At 43.5% G+C, this 21,294-nt stretch overlaps 1 protein-coding gene across 2 annotated transcripts in view; it reads left to right on the forward strand.

The window, feature by feature from the left end:
* The window catches only part of myo1ea (myosin IEa), a 47,024-nt gene that overhangs the window by 24,788 nt on the left and 942 nt on the right, over positions 1 to 21,294 (forward strand). The window contains exons 8-28 of one of the 2 annotated variants that reach the window (XM_030766543.1): positions 212 to 346; positions 932 to 1,064; positions 2,477 to 2,673; positions 2,758 to 2,838; positions 3,980 to 4,066; positions 4,290 to 4,376; positions 5,265 to 5,432; positions 6,170 to 6,255; positions 8,110 to 8,191; positions 9,130 to 9,236; positions 10,170 to 10,268; positions 11,601 to 11,745; positions 14,173 to 14,287; positions 15,193 to 15,362; positions 15,600 to 15,745; positions 17,499 to 17,645; positions 17,779 to 17,936; positions 18,398 to 18,487; positions 18,609 to 18,807; positions 19,205 to 19,234; positions 20,690 to 20,859. In XM_030766543.1, coding sequence (XP_030622403.1) covers positions 212 to 346; positions 932 to 1,064; positions 2,477 to 2,673; positions 2,758 to 2,838; positions 3,980 to 4,066; positions 4,290 to 4,376; positions 5,265 to 5,432; positions 6,170 to 6,255; positions 8,110 to 8,191; positions 9,130 to 9,236; positions 10,170 to 10,268; positions 11,601 to 11,745; positions 14,173 to 14,287; positions 15,193 to 15,362; positions 15,600 to 15,745; positions 17,499 to 17,645; positions 17,779 to 17,936; positions 18,398 to 18,487; positions 18,609 to 18,807; positions 19,205 to 19,234; positions 20,690 to 20,859 — 2,632 coding nt within the window. The remainder of the gene's footprint in view (positions 1 to 211; positions 347 to 931; positions 1,065 to 2,476; positions 2,674 to 2,757; positions 2,839 to 3,979; positions 4,067 to 4,289; positions 4,377 to 5,264; positions 5,433 to 6,169; positions 6,256 to 8,109; positions 8,192 to 9,129; positions 9,237 to 10,169; positions 10,269 to 11,600; positions 11,746 to 14,172; positions 14,288 to 15,192; positions 15,363 to 15,599; positions 15,746 to 17,498; positions 17,646 to 17,778; positions 17,937 to 18,397; positions 18,488 to 18,608; positions 18,808 to 19,204; positions 19,235 to 20,689; positions 20,860 to 21,294) is intronic. The other variant, XM_030766544.1, reaches the window with a different exon arrangement.

The following is a 21,294-nucleotide window of genomic DNA, read 5'->3' on the forward strand; positions in this document are numbered from 1 at the left end:
GTGTTCCCATCTTGTCTTGAATGAAAAACACGTCTGTGTGAGCCTACAGACTGAGAAGTGTTGTGATGTTTAAGTGTGGAAGTAATGCTAGTTTAATGCTTGCTGTGGGGTAAAGCTAAATAGCCTCTCTCTCTTTCTCTCTCTCTCTCTCTCTCTCTTGCTCTCTCTCTCTCTCTCTCTCGTTCGTTTGTGTGTGTGTGTGTGTGTGTAGCTGATTGAGGGGGCCACTAGCGATCAGAAAAGAGATCTGGGAATCACTAGTTTGGATTACTACAATTACCTCAACCAGTCAGGGGCCTACAAAGTGGATGACATCAACGACAAGAACGATTTCCAGGAGACGATGGTGAGTCTGATCTTTGAGGGTTGGAATTCGTCCTGGATTTTTCCTCACGTCTCGTGAATTCCATTTGGATGTGAGGTTCTTTCCTCTTAGATGCAGAGGTGTCCTTTCTTCTTTCAATAAAAGCCTCATTTACCTCTCCCTGTCTGTTTATATTTCTCTCTCTCTCTCTCTCTCTCTCTCTTTCTTTCTTTCTTTCTTTCTCTCTCTTTCTTTCTTTCTTTCTTTCTTTCTTTCTTTCTTTCTCTCTTTCTTTCTTTCTTTCTTTCACCTACCCTTCCTGTGTTTCCACTTCTTAAGGTACACCTGTTTCTCTTTACCAGTGAAACCACACCATGGGTAATTAGAGGACAAGGTTGTGAATGCACTGTGTGGACTCTGTTAATGTGAGCTCTGAGTAAGCCTTGTTTCCTCTCATGGTGTTTGAGCTCAGACAGGAACCTGCACCGTGGATCCTTACATTCTCCCAGTCCTCTCAGGTCTTTCTCTTTTCATCTTTTCTAGCATCACATCAACCAAATATCCTCAATTGATTTATCCTTCTCTCTCTCTCTCTCTCTCTCTCTCTCTCTCTCTCTCTCTTTATAGCATGCCATGGAGGTGATTGGAATCTCAGCAGAGGACCGCACCCAAGTCCTTCAGATTGTAGCTGGAATTCTTCACCTTGGAAACATCAACTTCAGAGAAGCTGGCAACTATGCTGCCGTGGAGAGTGAGGAGTGTACGTACCGTATATGACCATATAAAAGTGCAGTCTTCTCACCTTATTTTCAAACTGCGACTGTAGCACAAAGACCATCTTCTCTCTCTCTCTCTCTCTCTCTCTCTCTCTCTCTCTCTCTCTCTCTCTCTCTCTACCTCTCCCTCTCTCTCCCTCTCTCTCACTCTCTCTCTCTCTCTCTCTGTAAGCCTCACTCCTTTTTCATTAGGGTTCTCTCTGCTGTCCCCAGCTGCCCTTACAGGGCTAGAAGGAGCCAATTTTTTCTGCCTCCTGTCGTTACTTTTTTTCTCTCTTTCTCCCAAAGTCTCATTGTGTTAACACAGGGCCCCAGCCAACACGTCTAGCCACGCTGAATTACCCAAGAAAATAAATTGTGATTTCAGGGTCTGGGCGTATGACATCACAGCCTAAAATTACACGAAGAATTTCGGCACTTCCTGTTGCACTCCCTCCCTCCCTTCCTCCGTCTCTCCCCCGTTTCTATCCCACCCCTCCTGTCTGAACGACGCGTTTGAGCCCCTCGGCGGTGTTGCCAGGGTACAAATGCCGTGTTGTGCTCCATCAAACTGGAGGGGCAGGAGCTGGCCTAATCTCTGCTTCTCCTGTTCTCCAGTTCCATTTCCCGTCTGCCTGCCTTCAGGTTCCATCCAGAAAAATGCTGATAGCTACAAAGCCACAGATGTGCAACTAGCCCTAAGCTTAACCCTTCTTATCTCTGCATTCAGTAACACCGCAAAAATGACATTTTTACAAGCAGAGAATTTCATTTCTCAGAATATAAGCAGAAATAGACGATACTGCTTGCACATCAGTACTGAATTGCTTTTGGTAACTTGGTTAATGCTGCGAGTGCTGATTTAGGCAAGATAAATTGAATCAAAGGTCTCTGGGCTTAAGTGGTCAGCAGACAGACATAGTGTTATAACGCAGAGTGTATTAGTCTGGCTTGTAATGTACCACCACTCCCTGATTTCCCAAATGGACTTCATTTGAGCAGTCTGATGTCTTGGCGGATGCTCTGAGGCTGACTTGGAGTCATTTATCTCTGAGGGAAGTGATTCAGCATTGTGGTGCAAGGAAAGGGTTGGGGGGGGGGGGGGAGTGGAGATTGGAGCTAATGGCTGGTGTCTCACCCGTGCCTGCTTAATGGGAAAGCCAGCGTTGCAGCAGAGAGGCTACACGTGGCCATATGAATCACAGTTCTAATTGGATTCGTGACAAATTTTCTGTTTAAAATTTCTGTCTTGTTATTATTCTTCCGAGAGATGACCTGGGCTTAGTGTTGTGTTGTCATTTTGGCTGCAGCAGCGGATGTTATGTCTTTTACTTTTTTTGCTGACGGAAGCTTCTGTCCATTTATAATGTCTCTCTCTCTCTGTTTCTCTCCCCCCCCCCCCTTTCCCACTGGACAGTTCTGGCCTTCCCCTCCTTTCTGTTAGGTATTGACCAGAACCGTTTGAAAGAAAAACTGACCAGCAGAAAGATGGATGGAAAGTGGGGGGGCAAGTCAGAGTCCATCGATGTGACGCTGAACGTCGAACAGGCGTGTTTCACGCGCGATGCTCTGACCAAAGCCCTGCACGCCCGTGTCTTTGACTTCCTGGTGGAGGTAAGAGTCATCACCAATCTATTCACTTTATCCCCTCCTTCTCAAAATGATTATGGATAAAAAATTGTTCTTCTTTTAATGTAGTCGATCAACAAAGCCATGGTGAAGGATCACCAGGAGCTGAATATCGGAGTGCTTGATATTTACGGATTTGAAATTTTCCAGGTACGTACAATTGTCTCTCAGTTTGAGCGCGACGTGTTGTCTTTGCCAGATGACAAATGCAAATAGCTCGACCTCAAAGTGTTTTCACAAGAAAGGGAAGAGACTGGAATGGAAAGGTTTCAAAGGGAAAATATTAGACGTTCAGCTTTTGTGTAAATGTCACTGACTGTACACATCATATTCCTTTGAGTGAATAATACGCAAGTATGTTTTTGTAAAAGTATGTTTTGTTTGGGCTGGGTCGAGACGATCGAAAGGATCTGTGATCTTCAATAAAGCAAAAGTAGAAATACTTTGATCTATTTAATGATGCTCTGAATTGGTCTGGATTAAGACCCTCCTCTTGTTTCAGACAAATAAAGCTGATTATCCGTATGTTTTCCGTACTGGAATTAAGCTTTTTCCTAATCCCTGTCTGTACCTCTTCCTACTCATGCACACCATTGATTGGATGCAGTGCTGACCTCTCAATCCATTTAATCAAACCCTGTGTGCTGACAGTATCTGCTGGCAAAGCACTACAATATGGCCCATGTCCAAACAACGTGTCAGTGTTAGTAGCCAATGACATTTGAGTGGATTCCCTCCTTTTTGAGTTTCACTTCTTCTGCTGTGTAAGGGGGGAAAGTGTTATGGTAATTCATTTTTGTGCTGTATCAATTGTCAGAATGTGTAATTGCCACTAAATCAGTGATATTAAGTTTAATTAGGTGCCGATTTAAAGAGGTAAACAATTACATGTTCATAGTGTTAAGACTTTATATTGTATATTTGTCTTTGCTCGTGCCTGCTGTAAAGGCCTTATAGAGATGGTGTAGTTAGCCTGGTTTGACAGGGTCATTCCTTTTTTTTCTGGCCACAGTATGAATTTCTACATGACACACAGAGCCATTGATTAGCTGGACATTTAAAAAAGACTTCTGTCTTAGTTGTGCTCGCATGTTTGTTCTCAGAACGGTAGTCAACATCTTCTCTAATGATAACTCAAAACAGGACGTGTATTGGACCATCACTGGTATTGCAAACTGAATATAACATTACTGGTTTTTTTTTTTGTTTGTTTGTTTTTTCACAGGTTTTTCATGGCGTTTTTTTTTCTTGATAATTGATCTATAACGACTCCTTTTATTTTCCTCTTTAGAAAAACGGATTTGAACAGTTTTGCATCAACTTTGTGAATGAGAAACTGCAGCAGATCTTCATTGAGCTGACGCTGAAAGCCGAACAGGTAAACTGACACGTTTGCACAGCTTTTGCTTGCGTCTCAAATTTGCATGTCTGAAAAACCAAACACGCAGAAAATGTCCTGATCCTTGAGGTCACGCAAATAACGGCTCTCTTCCTATCTCAGTTTCGTGTACTCGTAGTAAGCTTGACCGCAGATTAGTACATGCTCAATATTTTATTTATTTATTGTCAAATGAATGTTCCTGTGTGATGTCTTTCTTTAGGAAGAGTATGTCCAGGAAGGAATCAGATGGACTCCAATCGAGTACTTCAATAACAAAATCGTCTGCGACCTCATTGAGAGTAAAATAGTAAGTTCTAAGCGTGTCCTTATTGGCAGTCAAAAACATTCTTCTGCAAAAAACAGGATGTGTGCTCTCCTCCCGCCAGCATTTAACCAAATAAAACTTGAGCGGCATGCAAAATGAGCCTTTCGTATTCCGAGGCCACACAAACCCTCCCTGTCTTCCCATGACAGTCCGTCTCTAATAGCCTCAAACGGCTTAATTCACCTCTTAATTTGATTTAAACATCCCACGGAGCCCAAGGATAGACTTAATCCATGAAATCCGGAACCAGTGTGGACTGTAGCCAGGAGAGATGTGTATTGGGAGTGTCTCTCATTGTGTGAGGGTTCTGTTCTTTGGCCTTGGAAAGCCGTCCAGAGCCAGGCTGTTTAATATCCGTGCAAAATTTACTAGCTGTTCCCCTGAAGCTGGGGAGACGACCGGCTTCTGCAGGGCTGGCTACGTGGCCAGAGACCCAGAGACCCAGAGACCGGGTTGGCCTGTTCTCAACTGCTTAGAGATGAGGCAGTTGGAGCAACACACTCAGTGCAGACAGCTGTCGGGCAGCTGTGTATGCATTGTCTGTCTGTGTGTGTGTGTGTGTGTGTGGGTGTGTGTGTGCGTGTGGAGATGTGGGTGTCATGGCGCGGACATGCACGCTGATAGCTGTTTGAAATCCCACCCCAATAATGCAGACAGTGAACAGTAAGTCACTCTCAGCCCACTGCTGATTTGATGACATGACATTTTGCTCATAAACAACGCTGACGTGATAAAAGCTAGAAGACTGCACGTGCCGATGACAGTTCTGTCGTCTAATGCATTTGTCCTTTTATGGAATGCCGTAGGCTAGTTCTTGATGAATTTTTTTTGTTTTTTTTTTAATGTTTTCATTTTTGTATGTCTTCCCAGAATCCTCCAGGCATCATGAGTATTCTGGATGATGTGTGCGCTACCATGCACGCAAAGGGAGAAGGTGCAGATCAGACCATGTTGCAGAAGCTTCGAATGCAGATCAACTCCCATGAGCACTTCAACAGCTGGAATCAGGGTTTTATTATCCACCACTACGCCGGCAAGGTCTGCACCTCAGCCAAGCCGCCCTCTGGCTCTTGTTTTTGTTGTTGTTGTTGTTGTTGTTTTAATGCTCTTTTTAACTTTTACCGCTGTCTTTTACACTTTCACCCTCACTTCCTCGGTCTCTCTCGCGGTAGCACGACTTTCGATTTTTATCTCAGTCTTTCTTTCACTTCTCCTCGCTCTTTCACTCTTACCCTTTGTGGTCATCTGTCATTGACCATCATTTGACCACATTTACTATGAAACTACTGCACCCTCCACTTTTTTAAGTGCCTTCTTTCTTTCTTTCTTTCTTTCTTTCTTTCTTTCTTTCTCTCTCTCTCTCTGTCCCGTGTGTTAAGGACCGTGTTCTCCTGTGTGTGTTTTGGGGAAGGGGCAGGGACCCTCCTCATGCCGTGCGTTTAATGAGCCGCGAAGCGACGCTGAGTGGGGGAGCCGTTCTTACCCCTGGCCTCAGAAAGCGATTAGAAAAATAACGAATGCATTCCGCAGATAACTGCCACCGCAGTCAGAAATAGACTTCCACATCAGTCAGGGCTCATACAGAGAACTTATAACATTCCTTTCCTCTCTCTTCTCCTCCTCTTCAATGATCTTAACATACTGATGTGACATTTTGATTAAGCACCTGTTCTGATAGCTTTAACAGACAGTTCTTGCTGTGTGTGCATAACACGTGGACACACACACACACACATACACACATACACTCATGTGAGTCTTGCTTTTGTCTCCAGGTGTCGTATGATGTGGAGGGTTTCTGTGAGAGGAATCGGGATGTTCTGTTCACTGACCTGATTGAACTGATGCAGAGCAGTGAAATGTGAGTGACAGCCATCTGGCATTCTCTCTCTCTCACTCTATCTCTCTCTCTCTCTCTCTCTCTCTCTCTATCTATCTATCTATCTATCGACCTATCTATCTGTCTGTTCGTCTGTCTAGCCCACATCCAGGCAGACTCCTTTAAATGTATGTAAATGACAGTGATAATAAGTCCAGCTGGAGTGTGGCCGGAGACAATGGAAGTGTGCTAGGCTCTGTGTCCTTGTATGCTGTCTGAACTTTTGGGGCTCTTTTCAGATTCACAGAGCTCCGCTTCTCCCTGGGGAGCAGAGCTATAGAGAACGCTTGCCAATCTAATGCATTCTTCAGCCTCCTTTTTTGGAGTCCCAGCAGCCATCTGTGCAAACAGCCTCACGCTGCCTCCTCACTCTATTGTGTTTGAGGTCTGCTGGGGGACCATGTCTACAGCACACTCAGACACGTGCTGACAGACAGACAGACAGACACACACACACACACATGCACGCACACACACTTACACACACACACACACACACACACTCACACTCAAACACACAAACATACACACTCGCACACGCACAAACACACACACACACACGCGTGCACACACATACTCAGACACAAACATGCACATGTATATGACAGACACACACATGCACGCACACACACACACACACACACACTCAAACACACAAACATACACACTCGCACACGCACAAACACACACACACGCGTGCACACACACATACTCAGACACAAACATGCACATGTATATGCACGCCCTCGTTTGAGGAAAACGCAGAGGTAAATTTGTATTTCCTCAGAGGAGCAGGTTCTTTTTAGAGAAAAGAAGGAAAAAATCACTCTTGTCAGCTATGAATGGTTAGAGAGGCCCTGGTCCAGCTGCAGGCTGACTCCATGACATTTGACCCTGATTAAAAAACCTGTGACCTAATGATGCATATGCCATTTTCAGAATTGATATTCATCACGATTCTGCCAATTTAATTTGCAAAACAAGAGCCTCTTTATTCACAAAAATCTGATATTCTTTTCAACACATCTTTGCTCTCAGGCTTTCATTCTGTATTCAGATGACCCCTGAGTGAATAGGCCATTTGCAAATGTCATAGATGTTAAAGAAATAAACCGATTATCCATTGCTCATTCAACCATTGCTTATTCGTCAGCCTCTTCTGAAAGTGTGAGTATATTTAAAAATCACATGCTTTTTACCCCGTGACAAAACTATAAGAGATCTCATCTGATTCCGCTGGGGATATCAAGAGTTGATAAGTATTTGTGAAACGCATTTCTCAGGCATGCTAAGATTGAAAAAAAGATATTACACGCTTAGAGTTTCTGGAATTTCTCACAGGTATGTGCCACAGTCAGACTAGCATGCAACCGCCCTTCTCTACCGCGACACGCTAATGTCATTTAAAGGAATGCGGTAACTCGGAGCATATTGGTAGGATTCCTAGTTCAGTCAAAAGCCCATTTTCAAAGACGTAAAAGTCACAGTTTTGGCAAAGCACAAGCTTAAAGCCACAGTTATTCATAGTCTAGCCTTGTACCTCAAGTTTCAGAACGATCTGTGCTGTGGCATTCTTGAATTAAACTGACCGCAGTTTATTGAGAAGAGATTCAAATTAAAAAAAAAAAAAAAAAAAGAAAAAAATTCTGCTCATGCAAAGCAACAGTAGCACGGCAGTAGAGAAATGCTTTTCATTCCGGTCCGGAGTTGCGGCGTGTCCTGTGAGTTTTATTTGCTTACGGGTGCCAGACCATCGCGAATATTGTAACCTTTTGCTGCTTCTCCCTCTTTCTTTCCTTAACTCCTCTGCTCCTGGGTTTTGGTTCTCCTCTCCAGAGCGTTCATACGGGCCCTGTTCCCAGAAAACCTGAACGCCGAGAAGAAAGGTCGACCTACCACGGCAGGCAGCAAGATCAAGGTGAATACTCATGTTTGCATTTTCCGCTTTTAGCAGACGCTCTCATACAAGGTTCCTTACCAGAGCAGAACTTACAACGATCAACAAAATACAAGATTCCTGATTCCAAGGCTCTTGTCTCACTGTGGTATGAGAAGTATGCTTATTGTACACTTATAAACAATATAACAGAAATAATTACACACATGATCAGTTGAGGAGAATGTAGTCTAGTTCCAGGAATGTTGAGAAGAGCTTCAGTGATGTAGCATTCATCCTCTATATCAAAGCTATGATGAGAATGGGAACATCTGGCCTTTTCTCCCGCCCGTGATGGTCTCACTCACCCTACTGGCCAGGTGCACAGTCTGATGAAAGCCTCTTTCACCCGGGTGTTGTTTTACTGCCTTATCTGTGTGTTCAGTCATCAAAGTTTCTGCTCTGATGACTTTTGTAGCTACAACAGCTTCACAGTGCCACTTGCACAAGCGGTGTCTGTCGGGTTAAGAGAGGTCCAACGAAAAAGTCCTGTCAGTGGACACGTAATGTAGATTTTTTTCGTAGCGGATCGGTGCAGGCAGTATGGCGACAACTGTTCGTGGAACTAAACACAGAGATACAGACAGAGAGAGGGAGAGAAAGAAAGAGGGAAAGAACCAGATACCACGCATTAAGATGTCTGTAACAATACAAAGACCACAGAGACCTGAGCATTTTGCAGCTGTAAACATTTAATAATGTTTACTGTATAATAGTTTAGATATTGTAGACAATGGACCTACATATTGGATGGAAGATAAAAAGAGAGAGAGAGAGGGCGAGATGCCACACATTAGGACTTCCATACTAGTACGAAGGATACAGTGAACTAAACATTTTGCAGCTGTTTTTCTGACGTTTTCTTTTTTTCTAATCCTCTTATTACACCTTTTATTGTTCTTCTCATGCTTTTGTTGTAGAGACAAGCGAATGACCTGGTGAGCACTCTGATGAAGTGCACACCCCACTACATCCGCTGCATCAAACCCAACGAGACAAAGAAGCCCAAAGACTGGGAGGAGGGGAGGTGAAGAATTTGAGGACACACACACACACACACAGATGTTAACCCACGACAACAATTTATCAAAAAACCCTCTCATTGTCTATACAGTTTTCAAAACATTCAAGTTGGATTTTTCTTTTACTGCTTCTTCGGCGGGATAGTTTTTACCTCCACGTTAGAATCACGGGAATCAGTCGTTTTTAAAACACCAAAATATGCTTAAAGAAAATGATTATAAATAAGTGTTTATTTCGGAACTGTGGATACACACATGGACTGGTTCTCTTGAAATTATTTGATTATCAACTTGTATGTTTTGGAGCCTCCAACCATATGAGATGATTGAAACTCCTGAGAAAACTGCTAAAGTACTTTTTTTAGGAGGAGGTCATTGGCACTGTGCTGTGGGTTTTTTTCCTCCTATTCCTTTTCTTTTTCTTTTCATACCATTTCTTCTGTGGATGGAGAGGTGGGATTTTGTACAAGATGTACTAAACTTGTCTGCTGTATTGTTCAGAGCCTAATGTTCTTCCTGTTGTGAACGGTAGCGCAAACTAGAGCCACGATTGGCTGTTTAATGAGCACCGGGAAAGTTGCATTCCTAGGAAGTGTGTGTGTGTGTGTGTGTGTGTGTGTGTGTGTGTGTGTGTGTGTGTGTGCGTGTGCGTGTGCGTGTGTGTGTGTGTGTGTGTGCTTATCCTAATGTCCTTTTAAGGCCACTGAGTATCTGGTTGTTTTTAAAACAAGACCGGTAAAGCGTGTTTTAATCATATTTTTAGGGAATGAGTATTGAAAAATGGCTTTTTTTTTTTTGACAATGGAAGAAACTTGTTACAAGCATGTGGGTAGACACACACACACACACACACACACACACACACACACTCAAGCACATTCCCAGAGAATGTACTTGGATCTGAATCTGACTCATCCTCCTCGTCTCTCTCTTTGCAGAGTGAAACACCAGGTGGAATATCTCGGTCTGAAGGAGAATATCCGCGTGAGGCGTGCCGGCTATGCTTACCGCAGAGTCTTCCGGAAGTTTCTAAACAGGTAAAGAGAGCTGTCGTCTGCAGGCTTATGACCAGGTTGAGAACGGCACGGAGCCGTAAGGTGAAGAGAGGGACTGTGAAAATAATCACATGTTACATTCTTGGCCTGAGATGAAAAGATGCAGCATCGTGAGAAGGAAAGGGAATACAGAGAGGAAGGAAGAGATATGGCTTAAGGGTGAGAGAGTTGTGCATGAAAGAGAATGAAAGAGAGAAAAAGAGAGAATGACTGATGAAAACCCCACTTCCTTTTAAGTATACGTTTAATTCTCTCTTTCTCTCTCTGTCTGTCTCTCTCTCTCTCTTTCTCTTTTTCTCTCCCTCCCTATCTCTCTCTGTCTGCCTCCCTCTGTGAGTGAGGGGACAGGGTCAGTATTCGGATGTGATCAGGAAGTTCTCACTTTGGTGCTGTTATTGTTGGCAGACATAGCCCAGCGCAGCAGTGCTGTGCACAGCTAAAGCACAGGGACCAAACACAGAGTTATTGCCACCCTCGCTGTATGTCACACAGTCATACTGTGTTCAGGCCCCTGAATGAACGGATTGTGCGTTTGTTGATGTAGCTGTAAGAGCAACAGGAGTTTTACTCCTTTGTGCTTTTGATGTGTTACTGTGTGCTGGCGTCTCGTTGCTGTCCAGATGACCTGGATATGTAAGTCTGGTCCACCCTGTTACTGTGGGCCCTCCCTGCAAATACACACACACACACACACACACACACACACACACACACACACACACAGATCAGGCCTTTCTTTGTCATGCACAGAATATAAACTTCTGCACACATGAATACACACACACACACACACAACCGCACAAACGGACCCCCTGCTGGAACAGCTTGTTTCATGTATAAACAAACACAAAAGCTGAAAACTATGCCTCGTGTCTGAAAAGTCTTATAAAGATTTTGGCTTTCCCTGTGTAATTATGCCAGCGTTGTTTTAAGATAAGCAGATAGTGACAGATACACATGTTTGTATTGTATGTGCTTTAAGAGCTGTGTTGTATTTGTCGGGTTGCTCAGTCTGCTTTAGTATTCAGTCTGAAAGCTGAACTAATACTTTGCTGATTACAGCAAAGACATTGTCCCTTTAATGCGAAATGTGGAAGGCATATAGTTCCTTATTTCTGACATTTGAATTTGCAATATAATTATAAAGTGTAGATATTTCCCCCCCTAATGAGAGACAGTGAGACAGTTTCCTCTTTCTCAACCAATAGTGAGGGTCTCAGTGTTGTGTGTTCTGTTTTGGTGGGAGGGAGTTGACCATGCTTTCTCTCTCTCTCTCTCTCTCTCTCTCTCTCTCTCTCTCTCTCTCTCTCTCAGGTACGCCATTTTGACAAAGGAGTCATGGCCAACATGGCGTGGGGATGAAAAACAGGGTGTGCTGCATCTCCTGCGATCAGTCAACATGGACCCAGATCAATACCAGCTGGGTCAATCCAAGATTTTCATCAAAGCCCCTGAATCGGTACGGCCTGCTTTCCCTCTCGGCAAAAGCTAAAAATACAAGCACTGATAAAGACTTTCTCTCGCCCAGTGTAAACAAGCCCACAATAACAGTGACTGCAAGGTATCATGGGTGATTTGGTACAAAGAGTTTGCTTTTATCGATCCAGCTGGAACCCGCAAGATGCTTTGCGCCATACAGCGCAAGTTTACTGTCCTCATAGGCAATGCTGCACGATATAGACAAAGTGTTGTTTCACCAGTATGACAGGAACTCATTCAAACCCATGAAAAGTCTGCACAGTGTGCCTCATGACAATGTCCCGATGTTCTTTGTTCGCAATTCAGATTTCCAGAAGAGTTGGTAACTGAGTAACAAATTGAAAAGAGTCAAGCAATTCCAGAACCAGTTCTGTGGTGGCTGAACAACTGAACAAGGAGTCCAGGGAACTGTTATGTTTCTCTCAGGTCGAATATGTGAGGGAAAGTTTGAGAACAGGGAGTAGGGAGGAACAGGATTAGACCCACGTCAGCACTGTTGAGTCAACATCACTGTGGAGTTGGTACACAAGAGCTGACTGTGATACAAGAGCCGCTGGTCTGGTGGAGGCTGTTTTTGCTTTTTCCGCTGCCATGGCAATTTTTTTTTTCTTCTCTTTCACATTATTCGTGAAAGATCTGCTTGTAGCTGGCCTGTGAGCTCACTTTTGATATTTATACACACTTTCTCAGATACACATATGTACTGTATACATAGACACACACTCACATACGCATGCACACACACACACACACACTTACAGACACACACTCATATACGCATGCGCGCACACACGCACACACACACACACACACACACACACACACACACACACACACACGCACACACACAGAGCTTGCTCAGGGAAGTTTGAGGTATTGGCACTTACATGCTGGAAGAACTCCAGTATTTAGCTCTAAGGCCTGATTCTGTGTGTGAGGTGAGCTTATGAAATATAAAGTTCAAATGTAGGAGGGGCCCCAAGCCCAGCCAGCAGGCTTCTCAAAACACAACTGCCTCTCAGATAAGACGCTGACACTGATGATTAGTTTGTAACTGAAGAGTTTTTGTCTGGACACTATGTGTGTGTGTGTGTGTGTGTGTGTGTGTGTGGATCTGGTAACAGAGCTGTGTGGACAGCTTTGCCACTGTGGACTCACTTATCTGACAGAATACAGATAGATGTCCTTTCTTGCTCCCCCCCCTTCTCTCTCTCTCTCTCATTCCCTTGCTCACTTGCTCACTCACAATCTATCTTTCTTTCTCTCTGTCATATATACAAATGTGTGGTCTATGTTTAAGTTCGGTGTGTACACATTTATGTATGTGGGAGTGTGTGTTTGTGTGTATCAGAACATGCTCAAGGGCATGTGGGCGCATGTGTTGTGTTTTTCCATATAACCCATATTCAAATGTAACGTATGTGTGTTTGTGCGTGCGTTAGTATCTGTGTGTGTGTGTTTGACTCCCGGTGCTGATAGTTAACGCCAATGCCGAGACTCTAAACTTCCACTCTCTTGTGATAAAGCAGAGGATGTTTAGTCTGGGAGGCCTAGAGTAGGACAGCAGGGTGTGCGTACATAGGACACACGGAGAAAAGCTTGGAAACCGTAGTTTGGTATTTACCGTGGTAAAAGCATGCGTAATGCTCACAGCATACTGTATTGGCGCGGTTCAGGGGAGTCTGTGTGTGAAAGACCGGGAGGGAATGCCAAAACAGACAGACTCAGCTCATTGGTCCTGACGTCCGTCCTCAACCGGTTCATTTAGAGAAGAAGCTTCTGGAAGAGATGACCTTTTAGCTCAGCGATGGACTGGAATTTAAAGGGCTTTCTGCCTCATTAGTTTTGGCTATGTTAATGGAACATAGAGAAGAGAGAGAGGGTGAGGGACAGGGAGAGAGAGAGGGAGAGAGAGAGGGAGAGAGAGAGGGAGAGAGAGGGAGAGAGAGAGAGAGAGAGAGAGAGAGAGAGAGTGCAATCGCTTGTTTTAAATCATTTGAAATAAGCTTCACTGAACTTCTGCTTATAATCACTCATGACAAATAAATGATAAAAAAAAATAAATTCATGTCCGAATAAATCATTTTGAAATGATCATCATGTGTTATGCCTCTGTGACAAGTGTTTTTAATAAGCAATATTCTGAAAGGGCCCTGCTTTGAATCTGGCTATATAAACTCCCTTTCTGTCTCTGTCACCTGCAGAGCACACATTTACTCACACACCTCTCTGTTTACCTCTGCGTTTGGGTGTGTTAAGCTGATACGGCCTTGATTGTAATGCACGTGTAGCTCTGTCCAGAATGAGGGTTTGTTGTGACATGACAGATTTGAGTAATTTGAGTATTATTTTTTTCACGTGCGTGTCTGTTTGTTTCACATGGCTTTTTCCCTCTCTCTCTCTGCAGCTCTTTCTTCTGGAGGAGACAAGGGAGAGAAAATTCGATGGTTATGCTCGTGCCATTCAAAGAGCTTGGCGTCAGTACATAGCCCGAAAGAAATACGTCCAGATGAGAGAGGAAGGTGGGTCACTTCTCGGGCGATACTTGCATGGCTGTAAATTGAGTGACAGTCTTTTTGTGTTTCTCTCTCTCCCTCTTTCTCTCTCTCTCTCTGAGACTTTTGTTGTCTGTAAATCACAATGACACATAGACAGTTTGTGTATGATGCAATGCGTGTGTGTGTGTGTGTGTGTTTGTGTGACGGAGAGAAAAAGAGAGAGAACAGATATTATGGTGAAGTGTGAGAGACTGTCGTCGTCTGTGAATCACAAGGACACACACGCGGTTTGTGTATGATGCAATGAGTGTATATCAATTCTGTTCATATGGTGATTGCATGAGAGATGCAATAAGTGTGTGCAAAAGACACTTAATCAGTCATGGTTTTAGAATTAGCGTGTATGTGCGTCACTCTAATATGGAAGTCAGTTAATGTGTGAGAGACTATGTGTGTTTGGTACTGACTCAGTTGTGGTCTGAGTGCGAGAGAATGTGCGTTGACCACATCTATGGTTTCAGAAGAGGGAAGTGAAAGCCACAGCTGGGTCCTCATTCAATCACAATACAATATACATCAAAAACATGGCATCTACGGCTTTTCCACTGAAATGTCCAGATTTACACAACTCTGTGGCGTAGATAAAACTCTCATTTCCTCCAAATTCAAAAACAACGTCAGTGAGTAGTTTGTCGAGTCGTACTCAGCGGTCATTTTTGGTATTAGGTTTTTTGGTGAGTATCCTTTGTACTTGGAGTGGACTTATTTAGCTGCATTTGTAACCACAAACACCATTGCAACGTCAGCCGAAACAGGACGTATCGGCGTAGTTAGGTGTACTCTACTGTTTATGTACACTCATTCCCCCGACACTCTCTCTCTCTCTCTTTCTCTCTCGCGCTTTTTCGTTTCTGTCTCTCTCCCTCCAGCCTCTGACCTGCTGCTGAACAGGAAGGAGAGGAGAAGACACAGCTTAAACAGGAACTTTGTGGGTGATTACCTGGGCATGGATGACAGGCCAGAGCTCAGACAGTTCTTGGCCAAGAGAGAGAAGATTGACTTCGCCGACAAAGTCACTAAATACGACCGGCGCTTTAAGGTAGTTCACCCCTCCAGGGTTTGACCTCCCTCTCCCAAACATATACACCCACCTCTGTCACAGTGTGAAGTAATTAACCTCCTATTCCTTAAACTAAAGGCAGCTATAACTCTAAACAGTTCCGTCTTCAGTTCCTCGGACGTCATTGGTTAATTACAAATGAATGAGCTTCGAAACATGCACAGAATGTCACATGCTGTATCTTGACACTTCTGTCTTTCTGTTTTGTTTGCACAGAGCATTAAGAGAGACTTGATTCTTACCCCTAAGTGCGTGTACTTGATTGGGAGAGAAAAAGTAAAACAAGGCCCGGAGAAGGGGCAAGTGAAGGAGGTTCTGAAGCGGAAGATCGAGGTGGAACAGATCCTTGCCGTGTCTCTGAGGTAAGAACATGCACATTGAATATGCGTTTGTCGTATTTGAATGACTATCACAGTGATCTCCAGGGCTCTCCTTTCTGTGTGGTCTTTCTGGTTTGGCCTCTCATCTTATTTTGTGACATAAGGGAAACCATGAAAAGGCTCTGTGAGGCATTTATGTGATATATGTGATATAAGTATATGTGTTTAATATTTGTTTGATATTGTGTCAACACATTCAGTACTGTTATAATTTTAGGATTTAAATTTAGAATTTAGGTAAAGGAGCTAGTTTACTGTGTTTGGACAAGGCCAAAACATTCAAAAATGTTTCTTTAAGTTTCACCCAAGCCTCAAACATAGAACTCTAGGACTGTGTGTGCATGCGTGTGTGTGTGTGTGTGTGTGTGTGTGTGTTCTGTTTGTTTACAGGCAGCCAATGTTTTACGCCACACTGGTAGATTTTTAACAAGCAAAGTCACTAATCATTATTGCCAAAATAGTCTTGCTCCCCTTTGACATAGTACAAACATATTAAAGTAAATTTCCGTGATATCTGCAGGAACCGGCTCCCCTCAAATGACAGCCCCCATCTCCAAACCCCCCCCCAAAAAAACTGCTCTATACCCAACGTTTCAAACTAAAACCTGTGTGTGGGATCATACCACTCAAAGCTCTTGTCTTTGTACAAACAGACTTTACTTAGTTCTCCATACAATGCACAGCAAGCCAAGCAAAACCATCTGCAAAAAATGCATGAAGTGACTTCAAAGGGTTCAGTCTGGACTTTTAGAACCCCCCCCCCCCCCCCCCCCCCCCTCATATGTCCCATGTAACTCTAAATGTCACACACGCACACACAGAGTGAAAGACATCTGGGAGACATTCAGAGCCTCGGTCATATGTGTCTGTCTGCACTTGCTTGTATAAAAAAAAAAAAAAAACCCCAGATGGGTACATACATCTTTTTTGTAGTGCAGGAGGTTCGGTGAAATGACAGAATAAAAAAAAAAAAAAAAAGAAAGAAAGAAACGTCCTCCAGCTGGACTTTTTGGTGGTTTTGATAAGACAGAGTGAAATATCTTCCCACCAAACTGAGTCGGGCTATTTATAATCTCCTATATTTATCTATGTGCCACAGAGCAGTAAAGTGAACTAACAGTAACTCGAGTGCATGCAGTCAGTGTGTATCTGAATTGTCCGTCTGAAAACGCGTAGTTTATGGGTGATGGTAAACTTTGTTGTCGATGGGTTTACTAGGAGAAGAGCAAGCGTGAGTGCTAAAGATGTTATATGAGTGGGGGGTGGGGAGGAGGGGGTGGGGGGGGGGGGGGGGGTTACATTTAATTTGAACCAGGTGCTGTTGGGAGGGAAAAGCGAGTTGTTGTAAAGTGTTCATTAGAAAAGACTTAAGTTTATTGGGGGAAGCAGACCATCGCTGTGTGTGTCTGGGTCACTCTAGTTATTGATGTGACTGTGCTTCTGTGCTGCTTCCATAGTATCATCTGTAAGCTCCAAAGCATCTAATGTGTTCAGATACTTTTTGATTGATTTTGGGTAAGAGTTAAGAAGGTTCATCTTCATGTCCAATGGAGATATTTTGTACTCTAGCGGTCCTGATTTTATACGGTCCACCTCTCCACTCAAGCTCATCGGTCTACTTTGTTTCACTTCCTACATGTGTACTGATTTTCCTGTGACATCTTCCTCTGTCTCTGTCTCTTTCTCTCTCTCTCGCTCTCTCTCTCCCTCTCCCCCTACATGCGCACACACACAGCACTATGCAGGATGACTTTCTGATCCTACACGAGCAGGAGTATGACAGTCTGCTGGAGTGTGTCTTTAAGACCGAGTTCATCAGCCTGCTGGCTCGCAGGTTCGAGGAGAAGACCCAGAGAAAGCTGCCGCTCAAATTTGGCAACACGTAAGTCGTAGCTTACTCTACATGCCACACTTACATCTTTATACTGTATTATTCTCTTTCACCTGCATTCATGTTGTTCTTTCTCTCTCTGTCTCTCTCTGTGTCTCTCTCTTTCTCTCTCTCTTTCTGGTAGTCTTGAGCTGAAGTTGAAGAAGGAGAGCTGGGGGCCGTGGAGTGCAGGAGGATCCAGGCAGGTGCAGTTCATTCAGGGTCAGGGTGACGTCGCCGTGCTGCGGCCCTCCAACAAGATGCTGCAGGTCAGCATCGGGCCTGGCCTCCCCAAGAACTCCCGTGAGTATCTTAACACGACAACGCGTTTTCCAGGCCGTTTTCCTGTTAGTCATACCAGTATTGAGTCAGAGTCGCTGCTCTGTCTGTTGTGTGACTCAGTCAAGAGTGGTATTTGTAGTAATTAAAGATATCCCGGAGGAATCGTGTCTGAAGTCGCTGCTGAGGCGGTTTCTCGAAAAACATCCTTTGGCTTTTTCTAAGATTTTCTTTTGAGATCGTAACCGCCGTTAAAATAGTCCAAGTGAGTTGGGTGAACCGTAAAATTGTTGTTTGCATTGAAGTGTTCCGTGTTACGGCTGGTCGGAGTTAGGACAATAAACGGCTGGGCCAACAGGCAGAATTACATGCGACGGCTTTCAGGAACGCAGAGAAGATTGCAGCGCCTACTCGGTTAGGGTTTTAATGTCTTTGTGACTGCTTTTTTTTTTTAGCATGTGTAATCTTTGAGGGTTGTTTTCTAGGTCCCACTAAAAAGAATATGACTCAGAATCGCTCCCACCACTCCAGATCCCACCATCACACTCCTTCACGGGCTGCACCTGGACCGCCAGGTCAGTCATGAAACATCTCACACAGCTCCTTATTTTGATACGGTTTAAAGATCCACAAAGTGTATGTGAAAGATTTTTCAGTTTGAAGTTAAAGTCATATTGGGTTTTTTGTTTAACACAGTGGCACATCAGAACGGTGGGCTGAAGAATACCAACCACACAGCCAATCAAAGGAACTCGCAGCATCACTCGAACCAGAGACCATCAGGCAACACTGCCCGCCCCTTCCTGCCAACCAATATCAATCCAGCCAAGGACAGAGGCAGCAGACCACAGCCTAACCTGGACTGCCTCAGGGTACCAGACCAGGGAGCAGCTGGGTGAGTGTGTGAGAGCAGAATCAGTTTCCCTGTGAATACACACTCTCTCAGACAAACACACACACACACACACACACACACACACACACATATACACAATATGTATACATAATGACATAGACTGAAATGGCTTGAATGGAAGCGTTGTCTTTGGCAAAGCTAAGGCCTCCACATTGTGGAATTTGGTAAATATCATTAATCAGTGCAGTATCTTTAGCGATAAGCCGGAAGCTCTAGCACTGATAGTTTTTCCTTTGCCAAAGACAATGCCCTTGTTTTAGCCATTTGTTTAAACTGTGGTTGTATGGACTCTCAGTGAATCTGTGATATAGGGCCAGCAATGATACTTGCTTTTATATACATATAACACACCTCATATATCTCTTTACTGCAACAGAAATCGACGACCCGCTGAAAATGGACCAACGTGAGTGTTTGTCAGAATGTTTTGGTGGCGTGATTACGGTTTTGGCACTGGTGGTTGATCTAGCACTTTTTGTAGCTTCCTGAGTGTAGAAGTAGATGTTTCTTTCTTTCTCTCTCTCTTTCTTTTTCTCACTCTTATGCTGAGCCTCTTTGTGGTGTGGGAGAAGTTATTTCACAGTCAAAGAGGAATTCAAACATGTTGACTGAAGGAACTAGTGAAAAAAAGTCAATGAGCCCATTAATATCTTCTCAGATTAACTGGTAATGTTGTAACCTTATCTCCTTATCTCCCCTTCTAAACATGGATGTATGACACATGGTTAGACATATGGGTGGAGTCTAAAATCTGCCCAAATCATTTTACTGACACTTATTTCCTATTTTATTGTTTCTTATTTTCTCTCATTATTTTTCATATGATTACGTTTCTTTTACTGATTATTTTATGCTTGTCAAGCGACTTTGAGTATCATGAAAAGCGCTCTACAAATAAAATGTATTATTATTATTATTATTATTATTATTATTATTATTATTATTACTGACAGATTACTGGGCTTTTTACTTTTTTTCCTTATAAAGTTTAGTGGCAGTCAACAATGTCTTGATTAAATAATATATGACGTGAAATAGAGATTTCTCCAGTGGTTTTGCTGTTGTGGTGATGCGCATCTTATTTTGCCCAATTTCAGTCAGAGAACCCCCCCCCCCCCCAAAAAAAAACATGAACTTGTCTCCCTCACCCCTATTTGAATGTGGTAGGGGTGACAGAAATGTGCCTTTAGAGAGCAAAGGCGTTTACTGGTCTTCGCTGGTCCTTTCTGACCTTTTCTCCCTAGCTGTTGCATGACAAAATAAAAGTCCACTCAAAATGTGTAGTCAGAGACCAGTAGATGCTTCGCATATTTAATATTCTTCTTGCATACCCATGCACCCTGAGTTTCCCCCTAGCAGAAGTGCTGTGGGGAAAGTGGTCAGTGTGTAAGGAATGCAGACTGAAATTGGTTTTCTTCCACATTTAGGAGAAAAATAGCATTATTTCAAGAGTCTAATCTTTCCTGTGGGGTCACGGCAGTAGAGGGTGTCGGAAACAATATTGGTGTTTGTCGCCACCTGGTGTTACAGATAATAACCAACAACACAAAGCTGTTTATAGCCTTTGTTAGCCGTAATATATATTGTAATGGTTTACTTGGAATTAGGGAAGCTATATTCGCTAACTTCACATTATTCATCAGAATGTTCACCAGAATTACCCGTATGGCTTCACTTATTTCGGCACAAAGTAGAAACACAGCGCAACAATCTAAAACTGGAGCTAAAACTTACCTACAATCTAAAACTTACCTACAATCTAAAACTTACCTACTGCTTCCACTGCTGCTGCTTGTAAATGTCCTGTTGTCTTCTCGTTTTTTTTTTTTTTTTTTTTTTTGTTTTTTTCTCCATCATTTAGGGCTCACAGACAGTCAACCAACAGGCCACCTCCGGGCGGAGGCCGACCCAAACCTGCTCCAAAGCCCAAACCTCAGGTGCCTCAATGCAAGGCCCTGTATGCTTATGACGCCCAGGACACAGATGAACTCAGCTTCAATGCTGAAGACGTCATTGACATTATCAAAGAAGGTGAGCCACACACACACACACACACACACAAGGATAGTAATGAAGTCACTCCCATTACGTAAACTATCACGTTATTAGAGTTACTTAGGCTAGGTTCACATTGTCAGTCCAAATCCGATTTTTTGCATATCCATTCTGAATCCGATCTTCCTGATTGACTGTTCACATTATATATTGCAAGTGATCAGATCTGATCTGTGTGTCCGGGTGGCTATCCTCATTTTCGGTCTTATCCACATTGGTTGCTATAGTAATGACCTTGCGCCTGAAAGTAGAAGTAGCTGATACAAACAAACTAAAGTGGAGGGTAATGAAATGGGCTTGCCTATTTACAGCATGGCAATGTGGAGCCATGGCTCAAGTTTTATAAAAATAATGAGACAGCGTCAGGGACAGGGGAGGCTTGCCGCTTTATTTCGTGCAGCTGTCACTGCC

Source organism: Chanos chanos, chromosome 2 (genome assembly GCF_902362185.1).
Source record: "Chanos chanos chromosome 2, fChaCha1.1, whole genome shotgun sequence".
Taxonomy (NCBI): domain Eukaryota; kingdom Metazoa; phylum Chordata; class Actinopteri; order Gonorynchiformes; family Chanidae; genus Chanos; species Chanos chanos.